Genomic DNA, 24,733 nt, shown 5'->3' on the forward strand with positions numbered 1-24,733 from the left:
ACTATGACCCTGCTTGAGAGCTATATATCCCTACTGGGATAGTTTTCAAGTAATTCAGAAGTGGTGGTTTGATGGAGAAGGGGTGGGAAAAAGGTTTAACATATTAGTCTGATTGATGTTTTTATTTACCCATAGTAGCCAGATATACTTCTTGCCATTGATATAGTCTGTTTAGGATTGAAGAAATATTTGTCCTTTATAAACTGCAGTTCACAAATCACATCCATAGTTTGAAAATTAGTGTCACAACTCTCCCTAGGATGGTATGGATGCCGACTGGTCACCATGAGGCGTACTGCAGGGTACTCAACATAAATTGGTCAGAACCAGGTAGTTCCAGGGGATGAGCACAATCAGGTCACATCAAGGAAAATCGTCAGATAGATAGGACCAGAACAACTTACACGGGAGTTCAACAGGAACATATGTTGGAGGTCAGTTAGTGAGCCTAATACCCTGGCATGTGAACCAGAGACTCCCTTTAGGGAGGAGAGTCAAATATGGTGCCAAACTTGACATTATGTTTGGCATGCCTATCACTTTAAATTTTAAGCCAAGCAGTGCTTGTGTCCCTAGTGGGAGCCACATTCATATGGAGTCACAGCTGCCAACAGCAGCCAGGGAGTGGTGAACTGCTCACAGCAGCTGCTGGGGAGTCAAGGACCAACAGCAGTGATGAGAGCTTCACCGAGGTGGGTGCCAACTGGAACCCACTCGTAATGTTGCCACTATGGCACGAGGAAACAGTGCCTCCGGACCCGTGTATTAGGAACTGGATTCCGGTGCACTATAACAATTAGGTTTCTCGTATCTTTGACAAAGAAGGTTTTTGTATCTGAAATTAGAGCACAAGAGACATTCATCTTGTCTGCAAAATAAAACTTTATTGTTTATTTGTTTACTTATGCAGCCTATTACTACTACTCAAAGGTGCCTTCAGGTGTCATATTCATAAGATAGAGATTATCAGTCATTGCATGACTGTACTCAGAAAAGGTACAGCTTAGTGACTATATGAAACATAAACTAATCTCAAATGTCTGCCTTTCAGGAAGATATAAAAGGAAAAGTTCACTTGCAACCTCAGGACATACTAGTTGAAGATTACTCCTGTGTATCACTGCAAGGCTTTGCGCTTGAAGCACAGTAAAAAAAATAATTTCAATCTTTGTACATTTATCCACAAAAGAAAGAGAATTTAACCGCTGTAGATGTAATACTTATTTTCCAAATGCTCACTTTGTGATTTTTCATGTGGCAGTTGATTCATATTTCAAGACCCATTGTACCTCTTCTTTATTTAAAAAATACAGCCAAATGCATACTTGCATATTAATGTTTGTTGGCTTAAAATATCTGTGTAGTGTAATGGTACACTGGCTCTTTCCTTATGTTTCATATTTACTCATAGCAAATGCTATAACATGTACAATGTAAATTAATTAATTAAAGAATGTAAGTTGGAACAGTTCCATTTGTAATCGTTTTATGTATTATTCATATAAATAGATACAGTAAAAATACAATGATAAATTAACTGCATTTTACAAATCAAACTGTAAAGATTATGAGTTTTCCATCCTTTCATAAAAACAAAAAATCAAATTTTTCAGAGGTGTTCACAAGAGAGTATGAAGTGTATTAAGTTTGTGTTCAAGAAGGGAAATTTGGTAATGTAAATTCCTGGCTGCATTGCAAAATGTGTTTAATATGAGTAGGGGAATTGGCAGTAGCAGTGTATAATTGCTTGTACAGGGAATCCCAAGATCAGAAATGATCATCACATGTGCATCTTACTGTTAATAATGTATGCCACCAGCATCACAGATAAACCTGCAGAACTGAATCCAGCCTTCCCCTATAGTAGTCCCGGTTTCCTACATGATCCAGGTCTAGCATACTATAAAATAGGTAATTTTTGGACTAGTATATACAAACATGGTAGTAGTCACTCGATGTCTGAGCAGAGATAGGAATATACAAAGTATACAAGCAAAATGAACAAGTAGAACAGATGACAAAATAATTAAATACAATTCAAATTTAGGGCAGATGGCTAACAGATGCATTGTGGGGGAGGGGGGTAACAAACCGTGGTTAGCCAGGTGGCAGACAAGGATATAAGTACCAAATTGATATCAGCATTGGGGGCAGACATGGAATAGTCAGAACAAGCAGATGTCAAGGTAGGCGACAGGCAATAATAGCCAAACCTAGCTGAATAGCTATATTATGGCTAAGACCCTGAGAATCAGAGAAATACAGTCAAGGCTACTAAAGAAACAGTAGAAATAGACTGCAACACACAAACTCATTAATCTGCCATTGTTTCTTTCAGAGTATCCATTCACAAATCCTCAAATGTACTGTAATATAATTGTGAATAAAAAAAAGGGTGAGGATGTAATGCAGTGTGAGACGGCTGGTGCTCCAAGATTCCGGCCGTACATGTTTTTAAATTGGCAATCATTTACAAAGCCAAGCAGAAAATAAGGTTTGTTGGTGCTGGACAGAACTGTGTGGATAAAGATTGGAATCAGCAGCCACCTGGTAAGGAGGTAGCCAGCCTCCTCAGCAATTAGCAATCAAAAACAAACAAACACCAGGCCGACGCTCAACTCCAATAATGCTACCAAGTATAATAAAACAATTTATTTAGCTAGCATCCAAAAAAACAAAAAATACACAGAAATTTAAAAAATACTAATAATAGACCACAATGTTTAAATATCACATAAAACTTGGGTGTATTGCACCTCAGATATTAGCATAGTACATGCCTAAATAAAAACATATAGGAGAGGGTCACTGGTTTTCATCTGAGCAACTTTCAATAGATTATAGTTGGATTCTATGTTGTTCAGTATCTCACAGTTCAGAAAGAATATGTCCTCCGGCTACTATATTCAGCCTCTGTAACCATAAATTGATGTGAACTTTTCCATGGGCTGGATTTAGATTAATACTGAAAAACCGTACGGTTTCAATTACTCACTGAGTCACTGTGCTTGCTTTCCTGCACACGGTGGATGATAAAAGGCCGCTCTCTCTCACCCTTTGCACGGGTGAGACATCCGTCGGCGGTACGCTCAGGTAGAAGCTGTTCTCTTTAGTACGGCGCAGTGTTAGTGTGCTGGGCCGCCGTGCATCATCCCAGGCTTGGAAGTAACTGTGCTCAGCAGAGCAGGATTGTGGTATTACAGATGTAGAAAGGATAAAAAGTCCGGCCTCATCACAGGCGGGCTGATTGCCGGCAACTGGTTACAAACAGCTTGATTTTAATATAAGCTGGTATATTTCTCCTGTGAGCGCTTGGTAGTCTCAGTAGCAGTCTCAGTGACCCGTCCTCTCTGTACCCTCAACGCGTTTTTCCGCACCCCAGGCAGCTTCTTCAAGAGGCAAAGTATTCTCTTCTGAGCACTTTCTATCTTTTATACCCTGTACTTTGTAATTAGTGAAGATAGGTGTGTACAAAATCACAACAGGTGCTCTAAATTCATTGCACCCTTACACAGACAGGGGTTAGCTCAGAGAATCAATTAATATGGTCTATTAGTAAAAGAAATAATAATACACATAGTATTTATATGCAACCTAATGCAATTTAATCATAGCAATCAATATATGAAAAATAATTTTTGCTAAGCGGACAGAATAAAAAGATATACATACTTTCATACATACTTTCCAGTTGCCGGCAATCAGCCCGCCTGTGATGAGACCGGACTTTTTATCCTTTCTACATCTGTAATACCACAATCCTGCTCTGCTGAGCATAGTTACTTCCAAGTCAGGGATGATGCACGGCGGCCCAGCACACTAACACTGCGCCGTACTAAAGAGAACAGCTTCTACCTGAGCGTACCGCCGACGGATGTCTCACCCGTGCAAAGGGTTATAGAGAGCGGCCTTTTATCATCCACCGTGTGCAGGAAAGCAAGCACAGTGACTCAGTGAGTAATTGAAACCGTACGGTTTTTCAGTATTAATCTAAATCCAGCCCATGGAAAAGTTCACATCAATTTATGGTTACAGAGGCTGAATATAGTAGCCGGAGGACATATTCTTTCTGAACTGTGAGATACTGAACAACATAGAATCCAACTATAATCTATTGAAAGTTGCTCAGATGAAAACCAGTGACCCTCTCCTATATGTTTTTATTTAGGCATGTACTATGCTAATATCTGAGGTGCAATACACCCAAGTTTTATGTGATATTTAAACATTGTGGTCTATTATTAGTATTTTTTAAATTTCTGTGTATTTTTTGTTTTTTTTGGATGCTAGCTAAATAAATTGTTTTATTATACTTGGTAGCATTATTGGAGTTGAGCGCCGGCCTGGTGTTTGTTTGTTTTTGATTGCTAATTGCTGAGGAGGCTGGCTACCTCCTTACCAGGTGGCTGCTGATTCCAATCTTTATCCACACAGTTCTGTCCAGCGCCAACAAACCTTATTTTCTGCTTGTGCTTTCAAATTGCCATAGGTTTGGGCAGAAGGACAGCACTGTGTCTATACAAATATGAATGTTGCTTGTTATGCGGACATAATACAACGTAGACATGAAGTACTAAAGAAATATACCTCTGAGAATGTTATTAAGAAAAAAGATAATACAGTGTATGATGGATTCTTTCAGGATTCCAGCAGACTTGAGGAAGGTGTGTACAAAATCACAACAGATGCTCTAAATTCATTGCACCCTTACACAGACAGGGGTTAGCTCAGAGAATCAATTAATATGGTCTATTAGTAAAATAAATAATAATACACATAGTATTTATATGCAACCTAATGCAATTTAATCATAGCAATCCATATATGAAAAATAATTTTTGCTAAGCGGACAGAATAAAAAGATATACATACTTTCATAGGTTTAAGAGAATCTATAAAACCACATGTCTATAAACACATACACCACCTCATAGAGAAAAAGATATACAATAATTTCTCTTCTCAATCTCAATAGTGGCATATCGGTAGTATAATAAAATACTATGAATACTTATAATATAATTTGATAAATGTTATAATGCTATAAGAATTTTGATCAAGAATGGTGAACCAAAATGTGAAGCAAGGCATAGTATTATAATCTAAATACACACGCCCCTTGATATTACTGTGCCTATAGATCTATATACCGGGGCAGCAGATTACCTATATAGCAATATAACTTTTGAATTAATAAAATAAGTTTTTAAGTATACTTTATAATCCGGAACTAGGGATCTCATAATAAGGATGTTCTATAGCTGAGCACCCAGAAACCGTGAGCAGACCTGATAACTGGCATGCCACTAGCTATATAGGGGCAATGCCAGGTCAGATCACAGTCATGGGTGCCAGCAGAGCACATCAGATAAACCAAATCAATTAAACCATATAAACAAGAAAATGGAGCTAATAAACTTCCGTTCCATCGGAACGCAGACAAGATTCACCATCCCGCCCCCCCATATATAGGATAGGAGCTAAGAAGACCGACTCAATCAACAGCGAAAAACCGGAGCTACAGAAGGATCTAAATGAATTCTATATCTATTGTTTCATTTAACCCTTGTGGCTTCAAGGTTTGTAATTTCCAAATCCATGCAGCTTCTTGACGACAGAGTGTTCTAAATCTATCTCCACCTCTGGGGGTAACCTTAATCTGTTCAAGACCAATTACTTGAAGACAAGCCGGATTATTAGCATGAGCTTCTGCATAATGACGAGAGACACTATGATTCATATATCCCTTAAGGATATTTCTCCTGTGCTCCATGAAGCGCAGTTTAAGTGCCCTAGTTGTTCGCCCAACATAGTATAGCTGGCCCGAGCACCGCAGCAGGTACACTACAAAGTGCGTGCTGCAATTAATAAAAGTTTGTATCTTATATTCCATTTTTGAACAGGACGAAGAGATTTGTTTGGTTTTATTAACTACATGAGTACATGTAGTATACCTGTTGTGATTGCATCTAAAAATAAAAAACTACTTTTGAGCCCACTATTGTTTGTTGCTCACTCATCTCAGTGTCATCACGAGACCTCTTGAAAAAACTGGGAGCCAGTATGTTCCTAAGATTTTTAGCCTTTTTAAATATAATAGTAGGATTTGCAGGAAGAGTAGTACTCAATATCGGGTCAGTCAACAATAACTTATAATTCCGTTTGATTATACAAGAAATTTTATTAGCTTTTACATTATATTTAGATTTAAAAGCCAAATTAAATTCATTTGTTTTATGGGTTTTTTTTCTTATTGTAATTTTTATATCTAGAGTTCTCAATAGGTTTTTAAATTTTTAGAGAGGAGTCTTGTGCCATTATAGTACAGGAATTTTTATTCAAATCTCCACCCTCAATAGCTAATGGTACACTTTTTATCTTAAGAATATTCTCCCTATCTAGCATCTGTGAATAAGCAATAGCCTCTTCTAATATGCCCTCAGGATAATCACGTTCCCTTAGAGAAGTGATAAATTCCTCAGCTTGTTCAGCAAATGTGCAATCTAGTGTGCAATTACGTCTAATCCTAAACAGTTGACTTTTAGGTACATTATTTAGCCAGCTCTTCTTGTGATTGCTCGTACATGGGATGTAACTACAGGTGTCAACAGTTTTTTTATAAGATGACACCAACAGTTTTTCCTCTACCACCTCCACCGTAACATCCAGAAAATTAATTCGTGTGGGATGGTGTGTGTGAGTGAAGGATAAACCATATTTGTTAGTGTTAAGAAATTCAACAAAATTAGTAACCGTGTTAAAATCCCCTTTCCAAATTAAAAACAGGTCGTCGATATAGCGACAATAGTGGACCAGGTTCACAGAGTAGGGGCCTTCCCAGATAAGAGTCTGTTCAAGGTCACCCATGTATATGTTAGCAAAACTCGGTGCGAACCTGGTCCCCATCGCTGTACCGAGTACCTGTAGGAAGTGACAGTGATCAAACAAAAAGTGATTATGTGTTAAAATAAAATAAATAGTGGAAGTGATAAAATTGCGTTTCATCTCCGAGTCCATTCCGGTTTTAATAAGTGCATCATCCACAGCTTGCACACCTTTAGCATGTGGAATATTGGTGTACAAAGCTTGCACATCACAGGTGATTAGTATATAATCAGAGGTCCATTTATGGCCTTCAACCAGTTGAATAAACTCAGTAGTATCACGGATATGGGACCTCATGGATGTTGCACAGGGTTGTAAAAAGTGATCAACGTAATAGGATAAATTAGACGTAAGACCCCCTATCCCAGAAATAATAGGTCGCCCCGGGGGATCGTGAAGTGTCTTGTGAATTTTAGGGAGGTGATAATATGTCGGGACGATAGGGTGGAGGGGGTAGAGGAAATTAAACTCATCCTGAGTAATCACACCCTCAAGTTTAGCATTTTCTAGTAGCTTTTTTAATTCTAACTGATATTTGCGGGAGGGGTCTGCAGCTAATACTTGATAAAATGTTTTGTCCAATAGTTGGCGTTTAGCCTCCTTTACGTAATCACACGTGTCCTGGACCACTAGTCCCCCCCCTTATCTGCTGGTTTAATTGTGAGTGTCATATCATTAGCTAGTTGTTTAAGGACTTTCTGTTCTTCACTATTTAAATTATATAAACACGAATGTGTTTTATTGTCACATAAAGCTCGGAAATCATTCAAAGATTTAGTGTAAAAGGTTTCAATAGCGCTGGTCCTATGTTGTAAAGGGTAAAATTGAGATTTGTTTTTAAACAGAGATTGTGGAGTGTTGTTAATATAAAAAATCAAAGTTTCTGGTATAGCTTGGGTTTCACAAGCTGCACTCTCTATAAGTAGCTCTTTTAGTATAGTAAGACCTGATTGATCATCTCGATCCAATATTACTTGTGTCTCAAATCCTGAAGTATTTTTAGTACATGCAAAAAACCTTTTTCTACATAAACTCCTAACATACCTATTGAGTTCTATAAATAATTCAAAAAAATTTGGCTTTGTGGTGGGGGCAAAATTCATACCCTTAGCTAATATCTTAATTTCCACTTGGTTTAGGGGTTTGGAAGAGAGGTTGAAAACTGCATCAGCACCTAATGGAATCGCTAATTCTTTCTTCCTCCCCCTCTGTCCCCCTCGTCTTCCTCTTCTGGTTCCCTTGCTCTTTTTGGGGTTCCTCACAGGGGTTCGTATCTGTTGTGGTGTTGAAAGTGAGGGGAGGGGGCATGATCCCCTAATCTCCTGCTTGGATCTAAAAAAGGTTCCTGATGGGTTTTAGACTCATAATTTGATTTATTATAATAATTATAAGCGTGTTTTTTCTCCCACTTTTTGTAACGAACTTCCCTCCACCCAGGTGATACTGGTGGATGTGGATGAGATTTTCTCATCTGGTTCCTTCCACTGTTTTGGTATTGAACAGTAGACCTAGGGGAATAATATTCATCTGTTCCCCCATACTCTGTTCTCCCATCATATTGAGACTTATCTTGATTGGTTTCAGAGGATTAAGTGGTTTTTCCCGTTTCTGATTTTTGGAAAAACTTCTTACACAATCAGACTGATAATCCAATAGATCTCTAGCAAATTTCTTTTCCTTTCTCTCAATCGTCTCTCTCTCATACTCTTCTATTCTCTTATTAACTATTAATTCTCTTTCTTTAAAGTAAGGCTCCTCCTTATGTTTAACTAATTGTTCTTGTACCACCTTAATCTCTTTTTAAATCTCTATAAACTTGGATTCTCTATAATCAATCAATAATTGCATTAATGCCATAGAACATTTATCTAAAACATTCTCCCACTGTGTTCTAAGTTCCAGATTATCCTGAAATGATAGACTCTTAAAGATCCGCAGACCTCGAGGAATTTTGTTATTTTCAATATATTTAGTAAGAGTGGTCTTATCCCACCAATGTCTACATTCTGCTTTCAATAGTTCCTCAAGTCTGCTGGAATCCTGAAAGAATCCATCATACACTGGATTATCTTTTTTCTTAATAACATTCTCAGAGGTATATTTCTTTAGTACTTCATGTCTACGTTGTATTATGTCCGCATAACAAGCAACATTCATATTTGTATAGACACAGTGCTGTCCTGCTGCCCAAACCTATGGCAATTTGAAAGCACAAGCAGAAAATAAGGTTTGTTGGCGCTGGACAGAACTGTGTGGATAAAGATTGGAATCAGCAGCCACCTGGTAAGGAGGTAGCCAGCCTCCTCAGCAACTAGCAATCAAAAACAAACAAACACCAGGCCGGCGCTCAACTCCAATAATGCTACCAAGTATAATAAAACAATTTATTTAGCTAGCATCCAAAAAAACAAAAAATACACAGAAATTTAAAAAATACTAATAATAGACCACAATGTTTAAATATCACATAAAACTTGGGTGTATTGCACCTCAGATATTAGCATAGTACATGCCTAAATAAAAACATATAGGAGAGGGTCACTGGTTTTCATCTGAGCAACTTTCAATAGATTATAGTTGGATTCTATGTTGTTCAGTATCTCACAGTTCAGAAAGAATATGTCCTCCGGCTACTATATTCAGCCTCTGTAACCATAAATTGATGTGAACTTTTCCATGGGCTGGATTTAGATTAATACTGAAAAACCGTACGGTTTCAATTACTCACTGAGTCACTGTGCTTGCTTTCCTGCACACGGTGGATGATAAAAGGCCGCTCTCTATAACCCTTTGCACGGGTGAGACATCCGTCGGCGGTACGCTCAGGTAGAAGCTGTTCTCTTTAGTACGGCGCAGTGTTAGTGTGCTGGGCCGCCGTGCATCATCCCTGACTTGGAAGTAACTATGCTCAGCAGAGCAGGATTGTGGTATTACAGATGTAGAAAGGATAAAAAGTCCGGTCTCATCACAGGCGGGCTGATTGCCGGCAACTGGAAAGTATGTATGAAAGTATGTATATCTTTTTATTCTGTCCGCTTAGCAAAAATTATTTTTCATATATTGATTGCTATGATTAAATTGCATTAGGTTGCATATAAATACTATGTGTATTATTATTTCTTTTACTAATAGACCATATTAATTGATTCTCTGAGCTAACCCCTGTCTGTGTAAGGGTGCAATGAATTTAGAGCACCTGTTGTGATTTTGTACACACCTATCTTCACTAATTACAAAGTACAGGGTATAAAAGATAGAAAGTGCTCAGAAGAGAATACTTTGCCTCTTGAAGAAGCTGCCTGGGGTGCGGAAAAACGCGTTGAGGGTACAGAGAGGACGGGTCACTGAGACTGCTACTGAGACTACCAAGCGCTCACAGGAGAAATATACCAGCTTATATTAAAATCAAGCTGTTTGTAACCAGTTGCCGGCAATCAGCCCGCCTGTGATGAGACCGGACTTTTTATCCTTTCTACATCTGTAATACCACAATCCTGCTCAGCTGAGCACAGTTACTTCCAAGCCTGGAATGATGCACGGCGGCCCAGCACACTAACACTGCGCCGTACTAAAGAGAACAGCTTCTACCTGAGCGTACTGCCGACGGATGTCTCACCCGTGCAAAGGGTGAGAGAGAGCGGCCTTTTATCATCCACCGTGTGCAGGAAAGCAAGCACAGTGACTCAGTGAGTAATTGAAACCGTACGGTTTTTCAGTATTAATCTAAATCCAGCCCATGGAAAAGTTCACATCAATTTATGGTTACAGAGGCTGAATATAGTAGCCGGAGGACATATTCTTTCTGAACTGTGAGATACTGAACAACATAGAATCCAACTATAATCTATTGAAAGTTGCTCAGATGAAAACCAGTGACCCTCTCCTATATGTTTTTATTTAGGCATGTACTATGCTAATATCTGAGGTGCAATACACCCAAGTTTTATGTGATATTTAAACATTGTGGTCTATTATTAGTATTTTTAAAATTTCTGTGTATTTTTTGTTTTTTTGGATGCTAGCTAAATAAATTGTTTTATTATACTTGGTAGCATTATTGGAGTTGAGCGCCGGCCTGGTGTTTGTTTGTTTTTGATTACAAAGCAAAGCAAGGTTGGTTTTGCCTTGTAAATGATTCCTGCTGTAAAAAAATGGACAGGTTAGGCCAGAATCTCGGAGCTCTGGCCATTTTGTATTGCCTTACATCTGGCCCAAGATATTTTACAGATAAGTGAGCGTAATTGATAAGAGAATTCTAGTAAACAATATAGGTTCTAACATGGTCTTATATAATATGTACAGCGTGTTACGAATCATATAAAATTATAAAACTAAGTTATATAATTCTCACTACAGCACAGAAAATAACAAATAATGTAAAAGTATAGCATATTCACTATAATATGTGCACAGATGAAACATTAAGTTAGTAGAACTAGGTCTGACAGGTACCACTATTCCCTTTCTTGGGCTGCAACCTTCTCTCGAGTAAAAAAAAATAAAAGTCTGACTTAGTGTACTATGCAACGTTAAATTCATGTTTTCTTGACAGGCTACAAAAAACAGAAAAAAATGACACGGATTTTAGAGACAAGGGGCTAAATGTAATAACATCTGAGTTGCCAGAAGTGCAGGACTTTGTGTGAGTCTGCCCATTTTCTTAAAGCAGCAATCATTTACAGGGCAAAAAGCAATATATGATAATAATGGAAACAATAAGAGATTGGATATTTCCTTCTATTGCTAGTCAGTAATACCTTTTTGTCTGGGAATAACCTGACATTGCTTCTTCTGCTTCTTCTTTTTCTTTTACTTCTTCTTTTTCTATTTTCTACTTCTTTTTCTATTTCTTCTTCTTCTGATACAAATGCAGTAGAACAATTGTTTTTTGCCAAGCCAGTGTGAAGTCATTTGATGGATTTTAAGATTCACAGCAATTCAGATAATACATTTCAAGGTGGAAAGTATAAAGAAAACAATGGCAGTGTGAGTAGAGATTATATGAGTTTCCTTGGTGTGCTCCTTACTAATCAAACAATGAGGCCTAGTGTGGTCAGTATACAACTTAGACAGAACACAAGCCTAGTGAAATAAGAGGCTCTTAAGACAAGTATATAAGAGAGCATCTGGTATACTGTAATGTATGCTTCACATATTCCTTGCAAATGAGGTCCAGATTATTCTGGAAATCATTTACCATAGTCTGTGGCTTTATGCTTAGTTTTCCATGTAACACCCTGGATGTTCTCTGCTAATCCATTAACATTGTGTGATTATTGTAACATCACACAATTGGCATAGTCTCACAATATTTGTAGCATATAAATTGCATTCTAGAGCCATCTTGATGCTAAAACCACCTAACACCTTTTGGAGCCTACTGTAGCTTCATGCTAACACACCTTCCATTAGTTAAATCATGGCACTATATTACACTCAACATAGAGACTACAATTATTGATGGAGATGAATGTTCCATACTGTCTAACATATTTATTCTGGATGACTTCTTTGTACTGTGTAGATCCTGGTGGAGACAGATTAAATTAATCTCCCACAGTTAGAACTACAAATTATATTCTTGCATGTATGTACTCTTGCAAACTTTCAAATTTAAATATAAAAAGGGCTGTTACAGAAAATGTTCTTAACAATCTGGTGAAAGATTGTTTTAGTTTAATTTCTTACTGCATGGATACTATAACCCATAGATGTTTTCACTTGGGCTTAATCTTAATAACTATAGGTAGCTAAAATTACAGCTGAGGACCTAATGACCTTTGTTGGAAGTCTAGATATTTTTGTTCCATTATGGGGCATAAGCAGCTGCATGATTCTTTAATGACCTACTGTAAAGTAATTTGTACCACTATGCCTACTGGATAGGTGAGGCATGTCTCCTATATTTGCAGATATGTGATTACAACTGAAGATTGATAAGCAATATTCATGAGTTATTTTGTGTTTTAATATATTCTCCATTGTAATTTAAAAAAAAAGTTTGTATGCAATGTGATGATACATCACATATTTTGAGATTTTACTAACTCCTAGCTTACAGTAATGACAGGAATATGGAAAAAATGTTAGTTGCGCTAGTTAAGTGTAGCAGCTCATTAAAAATAGATATGGAAGTGAAAAGGTGAGCGCTATTATTTCTGTGGCACCTGTAAATAAAAATGGTTAGTGTGATGTTTACAGCTCTTTTTAGAGCTCTTTTTGTGGTAACCAGAACAGTCCAAGATGAAGTCTAACTGTCCCTACCTCACCGATGGCCGCGGGATTCCTCAGCCAGCAAGGCTGTCCGTGGCATGTGTTGTTATAGATGTGTCTCATTTCCGCCGCATCCAGCGGGGGAGATCTCATGCAGGGAGTCCGGGCAGATGACATCACTCGTCGGCGGCGGTTCTGTTAGACAGCAGTCTGTAGTCTTCTGTGTCACCACTGTCCACCAACGCGTTTCATGCTGTAGCTAGCACTTTTTCAAGATGGAAAACTGATAAGAAATTGGTATATTTATATAAAAAACTTTATTGTCCAAATCGTTAAAAAACAGAACTTCCGGTCCAGAAATGGCGTCAAAATTGCGGGAACCTCATGGTTCCTGATTATGTTCTTTTAGTGAAAGATTAAGATTCATCAAGAAACCATAAAAAGTATATAAAAAGGTATATAAAAAAAATCTATATAAAAAAAATACAGGTGCCACAATGTATTGAAACTTGAATAATGTTGATTTGTTTATAAAAAAACGTTCAGTTCAATATCGATATTATGTCCTCGTGGCTGTAATGTCTTTAATTCAAATATCCATTTAGTCTCATTTTTCTTCAGTTCGGTGACTATGTCTCCTCCTCTCGAGTTCTTTTTTACTATTAGCCCTTATGAGGAAGGTGTAATGGTGCACTGCTATGCATGGGTACAGCAATAGTGGTGACACACATATGCTGTACCCATGCATAGCAGTGTACCATTACACCTTCCTCATAAGGGCTAATAGTAAAAAAAGAACTGGAGAGAAGGAGACATAGTCACCGAACTGAAGAAAAATGAGACTAAATGGATATTTGAATTAAAGACGTTACAGCCACGAGGACATAATATCGATATTGAACTGAACGTTTTTTAATAAACAAATCAACATTATTCAAGTTTCAATACATTGTGGCACCTGTATTTTTATTTTTATTTTTTTATATAGATTTTTTTTTATATATACCTTTTTATATACTTTTTATGGTTTCTTGATGAATCTTAATCTTTCACTAAAAGAACTTAATCAGGAACCATGAGGTTCCCGCAATTTTGATGCCACTTCCGGACCGGAAGTTCCGTTTTTTAACGATTTGGATAATAAAGTTTTTTATATAAATATACCAATTTCTTATCAGTTTTCCATCTTGAAAAAGTGCTAGCTACAGCATGAAACGTGTTGGTGGACAGTGGTGACACAGAAGACTACAGACTGCCGTCTAACAGAACCGCCGCCGACGAGTGACGTCATCTGCCCGGACTCCCTGCATGAGATCTCCCCCACTGGACGCGGCGGAAAGGAGATGCATCTATAACAACACACGCCACGGACAGTCTTGCTGGCTGAGGAATCCCGTGGCCATCGGTGAGGTAGGGACAGTTAGACTTCATCTTGGACTGTTCTGGTTACCACAAAAAGAGCTCTAAAAAGAGCTGTAAACATCACACTAACCATTTTTATTTACAGGTGCCACAGAAATAATAGCGCTCACCTTTTCACTTCCAGTAATGACAGGAAAGCATTTTTTGCTGCTTTTATTAAAAAAGGCTTGTTTAAATAAATATGTTATTTCACTGCAGTAGGCGTTAAGATCAGTGAGACCGAAAACTGAGGCTACAATGGGCCGCAATCAAAGAAAAAGTTTTATTACAGCTTTTACAAAGACCTAAGTTGACACCCATCATCACCATTGTCATCATTGTCATCATTGTCATCAGCATCATCATTACAAGTACTGGGAGGGTATATACTACCATCTGCTGGTCACAGAGTGGGAGAGGACAAGTGACTCTCACACATCCATTCATTCAGTGAGTATGTCCAGTGATAATGACTTGTATGGTGTTATATGCACTGGAGAACACTATAAACCAAACTCAAATACAATGTTATATAGTCTTGCAGCTGCTGTGGAACTACATATACTAGCATGTCCTGATAATGTTGTAGCATGCCCTAGTAGAAACACTGTGTGAGAGTCTGCTGAGATGGGCAGTTCCACAGCAGCTGTAGGGCCACATGATGAATACCCCTAGCAAAAACTTTAGTATAGTATATTGCATTTCTGGTAATTGTACACTATGTGCTTTCTGTATTTTGCACTTATGTTTGCATTATGAGGAAAAGCCAGCAGCACAATTAAATATTATATTTAACCTTGAATTCTGCAGGCTTTTTTTCATAATTAAATAGTACATCATATTTACATAATAGGGTGACCCACTCATTTGAAATAAGTTCAGGAACTGTGGTTATTTTGTTTTGCATGCCTAATGTTTCATACTACTGTCATATTATTGACTAGCGGCACTAAACAAGAGATCTCTGCTGATAATAGATCAGTACTCATATTGCTGCTCTAACAATACTTTTTAAGCAAATAAAAGCTGCATCAAATACAAGGCTTAACGTGTAATTTTGAAAATCAGACCTTAGCAACGACCTAGAGAGAATAAATGTGATTTCACCATAGCCTTCAGTGTGGGATCTGCTTAATTATTTGGCACTTTAGCTAATCAACATGGGGAAAGCCAGATGATTAAGTTGTAAGTAGATGGTACCCACAATAACAATAACAATAAATCTGCTGTTTTATACACATTTGTGTTGAAACGTAGGCCTTAAATGTTTAAGAATTAAAAACCTTAAAAAAATCAGGACATCAATAATAAACAACTTGACTAAATATTTTAAAATATACTGATTATCTATAGACTGAAAGGCAAACAAATCTGATTAGCTATTAGATGTCCATCAATGATCCAAATTTTAGAAGATTTGCTTATCTCAAACTTAGGGGGGAATTCAATTAGCTGCCATTTATGTGGTAAACATAGAGATTTTGTCATGACCCATGACAAGCCCCCATTCAATTGTCTGCAATAATTTACAGTAAATTTTACTTCACCAGCTCTGAGCAGATAATGAGCTTGGGGAATTCCCTATTTTAAGGCAAAAAAGTCAGAATTTGGTTCTGAACCACTGGGATACCCACCTGAAAGACTAATTAGGCACGTAGAAATTTCTAATAATTTTAATAGGCCAATAATGACATAATTTTTGGGGTAAAAAGATGCAAAATTATGGAAATTAGGGTAGAAGGTATTGGGCAGGTATATTCAGATGCTTTATGAGTGGTACAAATGTATTAGGCTTTTTTGAAAGTGGCTTAAAATTACCCAACTATGTATTTATAGCCATTTTCATGTACCTACAATTTTATTTGTGCACTTATTTTGATGAAAAACACTTGTTTTTTATATTTTTTCCACTGTTTTGAAAACTGCATGTAACAGCCATTGACCCAAGTTAAGTGCAAAAAAATCTTTACACTATGACCAGTAAAAAAATTATATGCCTCCATTCTATCTTAGTTTGGGTTTTTGTGGGTTACATGCAGATTTCCCCATTTTCTCCTACATTTCTCTCTGGTTTTGATGGCTAGAATTTTCACAAGTATCACATTTTTTAGAATTTTCAATATGATATGTCAATTCACAGGAGCGTCCAAGCCACGAAATGTCACTTTTTTAGGTTATTTTGGCATTGTACATGAAAAGCTTGATCCCTGTAAATTACCACATTATCGTGGCTAATTGAATTCCCTCCGTTAGCCAATGACATAGAGTAGATTATAATCTTATTCACATCCATAACTTTCTTCAACTGTTCTCAATATTCTACTTTCTACAATGATCTCTGTTTTATTATAGCTACTTTATTGCTATAGATTGTAAAATTGCAAGCAGGACCCACTGTCTGTAATACCCAGTCTCACTTTATTACTGTGTTTGTTCCCAGGTGTAAAGTGTTATTTGTTCCAAGTTGTAATGTGTTACATGAAATGTGTATGTTATATAAATAAATGATGATGATGATGATAATAATAATAATAATAATAATAATAATAACAACAATAATACTACTACATAGAGTAAACAGATATATCTGTATAAGAATATTGACACAAATTTTTAAGCACTGCAACTCAAAATACTTTGAGTAAAGAACAAAGCTTTTGGGAATGACCTTGAAATTTCCTATTAAAAACTGTTGCTGTAGGGAATTTTACTGAAACATTAAGTATTGTAATTTTTGTTACAAAGAAAAACAGTTTTAACTTAAGCATCACATCACATAACATCAAGTAATAAAAGTATGTTGTTACCTTTATTTCAATAGGATACACTATAAAATCTAAAACCTTATATATAAACATTTGTTTACAGGATTTAGACTAGAAGAGTACAAACAGCAGAGGTTAAGTGGAATTTCTCACTAAATGTTTTGCACTTATAAGCACTGGAAATAAATATTCATAATAAATATAAAATTATGTAAATTTTTTTGAGAAGGGTCATATACCATAAGTTTTTAATATGAACAAAATTACATGTATATCAGAAAGGCATTGCATTAGTCCACAAGGCACTGCATATAAGAAACCCATATCAATATGATTTCTATATGCAGGGGCATATGAAAAAAATAATCAGTGTAAATTAGTTGTTTTCTTTCTTAGTTGTTCATCATGTGACAAAAACAAAAGATATTTGCTTTGATTAAGTACATATTGTTTTACTTAATCAATATGCTGGTTTGATCTGATTGAAGTGAAAGTGGCTTATATAACGTGTTTTTCTTTTGTATGAAAACAGGTATTCTTATTGCATATGAAATTCTTCCAAATTGCCATAAAAATGAGTATTACAAAAATATAGTGTGATATTGTAATGGAAAGCTTGAGAATTCTTTGAATTTTTGTGTTGTGTGCTCACCTTGGCAGCACTTATGTAGGTGTGATAGATTGCCTCCTTAACATTCTTCATTTCCAAATTAATTTATTAAATTCTACAACATAAAATCCTTCACAGGGTGTAAAACTGGCATTATAGAGAAGTCTTCAAAAGCATCCAACCCACAGTGACAGCATGGTTTTTCTGCATTTATGAGATAAGTCTTCAAATCATAAATGGTCTAACGTAGAAATTAAATTAATTATCTTCCTATTAGCGTGAGTGTTGGTTAAAAACAATATTCCTCTTTTTATGAAATTCATGAGTCTTGCTTATTTCTTCAGAATTTGTTGTGAAGTGAAGCACTGTATAGTAGCATTGTGAGGGTCGTAGATTATAAAAATGTTTCATTAATGCCGTTATTACACTATATGCAGTATTTCATTTTGAAGAATGTCATAATGTGATTAATTTAAGTTAAAAAATGTAGAGGAAGCAATATATCACCGTTCTCTATGTGCCATTAAGGTGAGTACACTTGACAAAAAAGTTAAAGATTTCTCATTCTTTTTTTTCCAATATCAAGCTATATCTATATCAAAAAGCATATGATGAACAACTAAAAGCATGTTGGGTATAACACATTGAGAACATAATCATTTTTACACCTATTCTATGTATGGTGAGATAAAATCCACTTAATGTACATTCAATTTTGAATTTAAATTAAAAAAAGAATGTATGCTATATTTTTTCTTTTGTCTTGATCCTGTACCAAGGGAATTGACTGTGTTTAAAATGCACTTGTAGATCCTATACATTCTCTAAAGTTGGGAATTAAGATTGTGAGACTGACATTAGAAAGTTGTGCCATTGTAGGGATGGCCATTTACTGTACATATAAATTGTGATGAAAAAGTAGTAATTAGGTAAATATAACTGCAACAGATTTGTTAGCCATATTTGTAATTCATTTTAGACTGCAAAATTTTTTATGTGATTTTGTGTGGAACTATTTATTTACAATTTAAACATTCTTAATTGCAATCTTTGATGACATGTATTAAATATTTCACTTTATTCCTCCAATGTGAGCTTACTGTATTAGAAAAGACCTTCCTACTTTCTTTTGTATTTTGAGACATTTACTGCACTACATTCTTTTTACTTTAACTAATTGGTTTTTTGTCTTATTTTTTATATTTATATCAACAGAAAGCTGACCTTGCAGTTGCACCATTGGCTATTACATATGTTCGAGAGCAGGTCATCGACTTCACCAAACCATTTATGACACTTGGAATAAGTATTTTGTACCGGAAGCCTAATGGTACAAATCCAGGCGTCTTCTCCTTCCTGAATCCTCTTTCCCCTGATATTTGGATGTATATTCTGCTGGCTTACTTGGGTGTCAGTTGTGTGCTCTTTGTCATAGCCAGGTAACATATCTACCTTTGTGATTATTTGACAATTATGTTTTTGCTGTTATTTATAATTGTCAAAAGTCACATGTTATATTATTTACATGATTTATTATTATGATGTACTATCATGCAAGTAGTATTTAAGGCTCTGACCAATAATTGTTATTAAGAGACCAGTAATATATAATATTAAAACATTAGAATTAAGAATTTTGGTTAGGTACATTTTTTGTACTACTTATGGCATTATAGACTATTGTGAAATCAGTATTGAAAAGATTCTTAATGCTTTTCATGAGTTCATATGCAATATACAACAGACAGGCTACATCTACATCTTATTATTTCCTATAACAACACTGTTTCAACATTCCTAGACTCATAACTATGACTATCCCTAACATTTATAACTATTTTAATATCTGAGTAAAGTACATCATTTTGAGCATTCCATTCAGAACCACAATGTCTGTCGTAATAGTCTGCTGTAATACTATACAAAATATTTTACTCCACCAGAGCTGAAACCACTAGAGCAATAGTTTTATGGTATTGTATCTCTTAATAACTTTGCCACAATATATTTCCCACCAAACAAAAATAAAAAAAATAAAAAAATGGTATAATGATGTATTAATGTAAATGAAATAGATAACATAATTCCTGGTTGATCTTACAATTAAATATTTTAATATGTAATTATTACAGCATTAAAATATTTAATAAAAATAAAAAATAATTCCAATAGTTTAAAATGCAAGCACTGTGCAAGTCTACCTTAATGGCCCTGGCTAAGTTGGCATTTCTACAAATCCATGCCTGAATGTTAACATGATAGTGCTAGTATATGAAAATCTATTAACTAATGTCTTGGTAATGAAACGCTTTCTTCCTTGTGTTGCTTATTGAAAAAGCATTGAAATCCTTTTTATGCACGGCTCTGTAAGGCACTTTTGACTGACTCTATAAAACAGCTTATCATTTCTTTCAATGGCCCATAGCCAAAGAGCAATTTCACATATTGCTAAAATGTTTCCTTAGCTATTACAACATTATGTTGTGAGCTGTTTTTTAGGCAGTTTAAGAGTTTCCTTGAAGTCATAAAAGAAGTAAAGAATCAACCATCTCTATGTGCAGGTTACTATGCTATGTTAATAAATAATACATTAACTTTGATTTAGCTCCCATGTTTATTTAATAGAATTCACAATTTATTCTGGATGGTTTTAGCCTTCAGAAAATATTACCTACTTTAAACTCCAGCTTTTCATTTCCTTTCCCCAAAAGAGCATGAGATTATAAGGCAACTATTTAAAATGTCAGTAGTATTTAAGTATACAGCACTTAAATAAGTCTTAAATAATATTAGTATAGCATATGATATGACCTCCACTTTGGTAGTACTATATAAAATGGGAAAATAATATAAAATATAGTATATTTAGAAATCTACTCAACTTATTGTATAAAATAATTACGTATCTGTCATTTATTACATTGTACCTCTAAAAAAATAAGTAAATGATATAATTTTTTTGTAACCTGTTAATTTGTGCATGACTGGCTCCTTTGCTGCAGAACAAACAATATATTTTACCTTTTTATTTAATTAGTATTTTAGAGCAAGTGATTTAAAACTATTACAGTATTTAGTGAAAGTGAACATTGCTACTTCTAATCAATTTTTATTAATTTAAGGAGTCCTATAACTAGTATATTTAAATGTATATAACTTGTTGTTTTGAATGAATTATCTATTGTTCAAATATTCTGTAATGCAGCATAGAATGACTACATTTTATGTTTCATACAGTATATATTTGTTCAATATAGCAGGTAGTTCCCATATAACCAGAGTATGTTTTATATATATATATATATATATATAATCCAAAAATAGACACTGGCACTCCGGTCTTATGTTTCACCTGCTCAGGTGCCTTCCCATCAGACCGATATCTGTTGCATATATTCACCAGAGTTCGGGCGGCACTCAAAGACTTTCACAACTCGGAACAAAATAGTGAACAAGCCCCGCAGGGCTGCTTTAAAGCAGCCCTGCGGGGCTTGTTCACTATTTTGTTCCGAGTTGTGAAAGTCTCTGAGTGCCGCCCGAACTCTGGTGAACATATATATATATATATTTATATTTTAGTTCTCCCTTTAACAATACAATGGTTGTTTATGCCACTGTTATTAGAATGTTTTTTGCCAGCTTAAAACAAATGAAATACACATATGCTATTTGTAACTTTATATAAATATGTCTACTATGTTAATCTTTATTTCTAGTTCAATTTATTTTTTTTGTCAATGTTACTGTGGCTGCTAACATTTCTGCATGCTCAGCTTTTTGAGTCCTCTTGTGTATTGCTCTTTCTGAGCTGATTCACAGTTAAAATAAGTAGAACAGATCAACAAATGAAGATTAAAAGGCCACAGAATTCCAATGGGAAACAAGGGAAGTAGAGTAGGTTTATTTCAGCAGTCACAATGAAAACAAAGCTTTCTTTGTCCAGTAAGATAAAATATACAAATAAAAATATGACTTCACATGAACAATTTTAAAATGATTTGACTCTACTGGTTATAGCATTTTTTATTTTTATAGAAGTGATTTCATTTAAACTTGTAATATTTTTACATACAGTACTTGGAATAATATATTTTAAAAGGAAATGTTGTTAGGAAGAAGTGAGATAAATAATATATGGGTATTTTAAGGAAAAGTTCCTTTTTCTGTAATATTTTATTATAAATTATATTTCTATAATATATATTTTATATATAGGTGATTTCCAAATAGCTATAAAAATGCAATGTCCACAATAAATGGGGGTTTCACAATTTTTTAAGCTGATTTTGTATCCCCCTAGTTTATTAATTCTCATAAGAAGTTTTTTTTATTTTGCATGAAACTACATTGTGTTCACAAAAGGTAATGGACCTACTGTATGTATTTTCATGGAAATTATGGTCACTTATCAGGGATATGTCTTCACATGCCTGAGCCAGGTAAAACCAAACCCCCAATAAGAGCCAGCATTGTAGACAATAAGAAAACCCCCAGCAAACCAATTTTTCACAAGTTACCAATTCTAATTGGATGCCCCCATAATCTAAGTTATATAGATTTAATAATAGCTGCAATCTCTGGGGGTGGGATGCAATAAGGTCATAAATGAGGGCAAATCTCATAAAATGTATTTTTTTCTGTGTTTTTGTACCATAGTCTGGAATGCAACACATTCTGCAGCCTTTTTTTACATTTGCAGCTGTGAGGTATCCAACTAATTCAATCCCAGTGTCCTCCACAGAGTGTTTCATACTACGCATGCACAAAAGGTCTCCTGGGTATATATCCTGAAGCCTTTTGATTACATCCTTTGCAAATTAATTACATTTCTAGGTATATACTGGTGGTATTAATGTTGATATGTACCCAATAAGTGGCAGGATGTATCACATTATGGATGCAATGCATACTACATCCTGCCCTGAGTCATTTCGTATCATAAACTGGCAAGTTTGGGTTGTAGACAGCAACTTAGATAATATGTTCTACATTGAATATAATGGTCATTTAACTGGTGAATTCTCCACAGTAAAGGTTTTATTTTTCTCTTGCAGTTTTATTTGCATCAAAACAAAGTCATTATGTTTAACAAACCATTCAAATATTTTTTCCAAAACCTTTATTTAATATATCATAAATAAATTATGGGCTATATTATAGGTATTGTATATTAAAGTTATATCGTCAACACCAGCAAAAATTATATTAAATTCATGATGTAAATAAAAAATGCATCTGGAGCTATAAGCTTTTGTATGCAAGAAGCCAAACATGGCATACTGACATGAAAATTATAACATTGTGTTTTTTGTAAAGTTTTTTATACATTTTAAGAAAGAATACATAAAATTTGTTATCACACTGCATAACAATTTGTTTATTTTTTAAACTAATATTAATTAATAATTACTTAATTAAAGTAGTTCATTAGAAATAAAAAATACTGATATATTTAAAAAAGTTAATAGTATTTTTTCTTTTATTCTAGCATAGCTGACATACAAAGACAGTAAACCATCATAGCACTAAAACCAACTTTCCCACATTTTTTAAGTGTTTTACATACATTACTTGTAATAATGTAAAACTTTTTTAGACATTTTTTAACAGTTTAATACACAGTAACCTAATAAATAACTTCTTAAAATCACATGATAGCTTTAAAATGTGCTACTATATATTGTAAGTATGTAAGTTATAATAAGCATTTACTGTATACATTAGCTAGGTACCAATTTCAGCTAAACTGCACAAATAAAATTGCACTAAAGGCATAACATTCTAATTCTGAAATACAAAACAATCATTGGTGAGAGCCTTATTGCATTTTAGTGGTGTTTTAGAAATATGTTTGTGAATTATACAATTCCTTAGTTAAAAAATATACTAATGTTCTGATATTTTTCTTTTTCATCATATATTGTATATCTAGTTTTTACAAGTGTGCTATTATTTTTATACTTTTTTATTTTGCTATTTTTCTTATACTAGAAAAAAAAGTCTATAATAAGGTTGAGAGAGTTGTTAGGTCTGTGGTCAATGTGACATTTATTTTTATAAGTAAGAGATGTTTTCACCTTGCTTCAAATACTTTACACAATACAGTATATGGAGGAGCAAGGAGCAGGTATGAAGGAGTCATTAACTACAAGTAGTAAATACAGAGCACTGTATCGTAAGCTTTTCAGAAAATTTATTTTCTTAGAACACGCATTTATTTAAAGAAAAAGTGACTTGCTATTTTTAAAACTAAATGTATCTAATAATAGTAAAAAAATAACAACTGTGCATACAATTCTATAGAATAATACAATAACAAACCAGTATGGAATAGTTAATCTTAAAAAAGCACTGTATAGTACAGCTTTGTGTAACAGAACTTTGATCTAGGTTATTTAGTACATTTGAGTTTTAGGGTATAATTAAAAAAAATACATTTTGGTGATGCATGTTTAATAATCCTACTTTAAATTAACTTTTTAAGTAATACACATCAAATCATTGTTTTTTCTTTAATTTCCAAGCTACTCCTTTGGAAGTTAAAATACATAAATTTATAAAATAGATATAAATATATATATATATATATATATTATCAAACAACTTTAAGGTTGTCATTCATATAACTAGTTACTTTTCATTATTTTAATATTTGTATAATGTTTTACATGAATACTTTCAAGCATGACAAACAAATAAGGAAAAATCTATTTAAACTGTAATTCACACTAATGTTAATACTATATATATATATATATATATATATATAAAATTGACCAGAAGGTCAAATGAGGGCACTCATCAATAGAATACATTTTAATTTAATAGTTCATAATCACCATCATTGCAGATCACAGTC

The 24,733-nt window shown here is 34.6% G+C and overlaps 1 protein-coding gene across 1 annotated transcript in view; it reads left to right on the forward strand.

The window, feature by feature from the left end:
• GRIK2 (glutamate ionotropic receptor kainate type subunit 2) overlaps positions 1-24,733 on the forward strand; it is an 839,395-nt gene that overhangs the window by 576,908 nt on the left and 237,754 nt on the right. The window contains exon 12 of the mRNA XM_063917041.1: positions 19,090-19,313. Coding sequence (XP_063773111.1) covers positions 19,090-19,313 — 224 coding nt within the window. The remainder of the gene's footprint in view (positions 1-19,089; positions 19,314-24,733) is intronic.

The sequence above is a fragment of the Pseudophryne corroboree genome, chromosome 4, assembly GCF_028390025.1.
Source record: "Pseudophryne corroboree isolate aPseCor3 chromosome 4, aPseCor3.hap2, whole genome shotgun sequence".
Lineage (NCBI taxonomy): Eukaryota > Metazoa > Chordata > Amphibia > Anura > Myobatrachidae > Pseudophryne > Pseudophryne corroboree.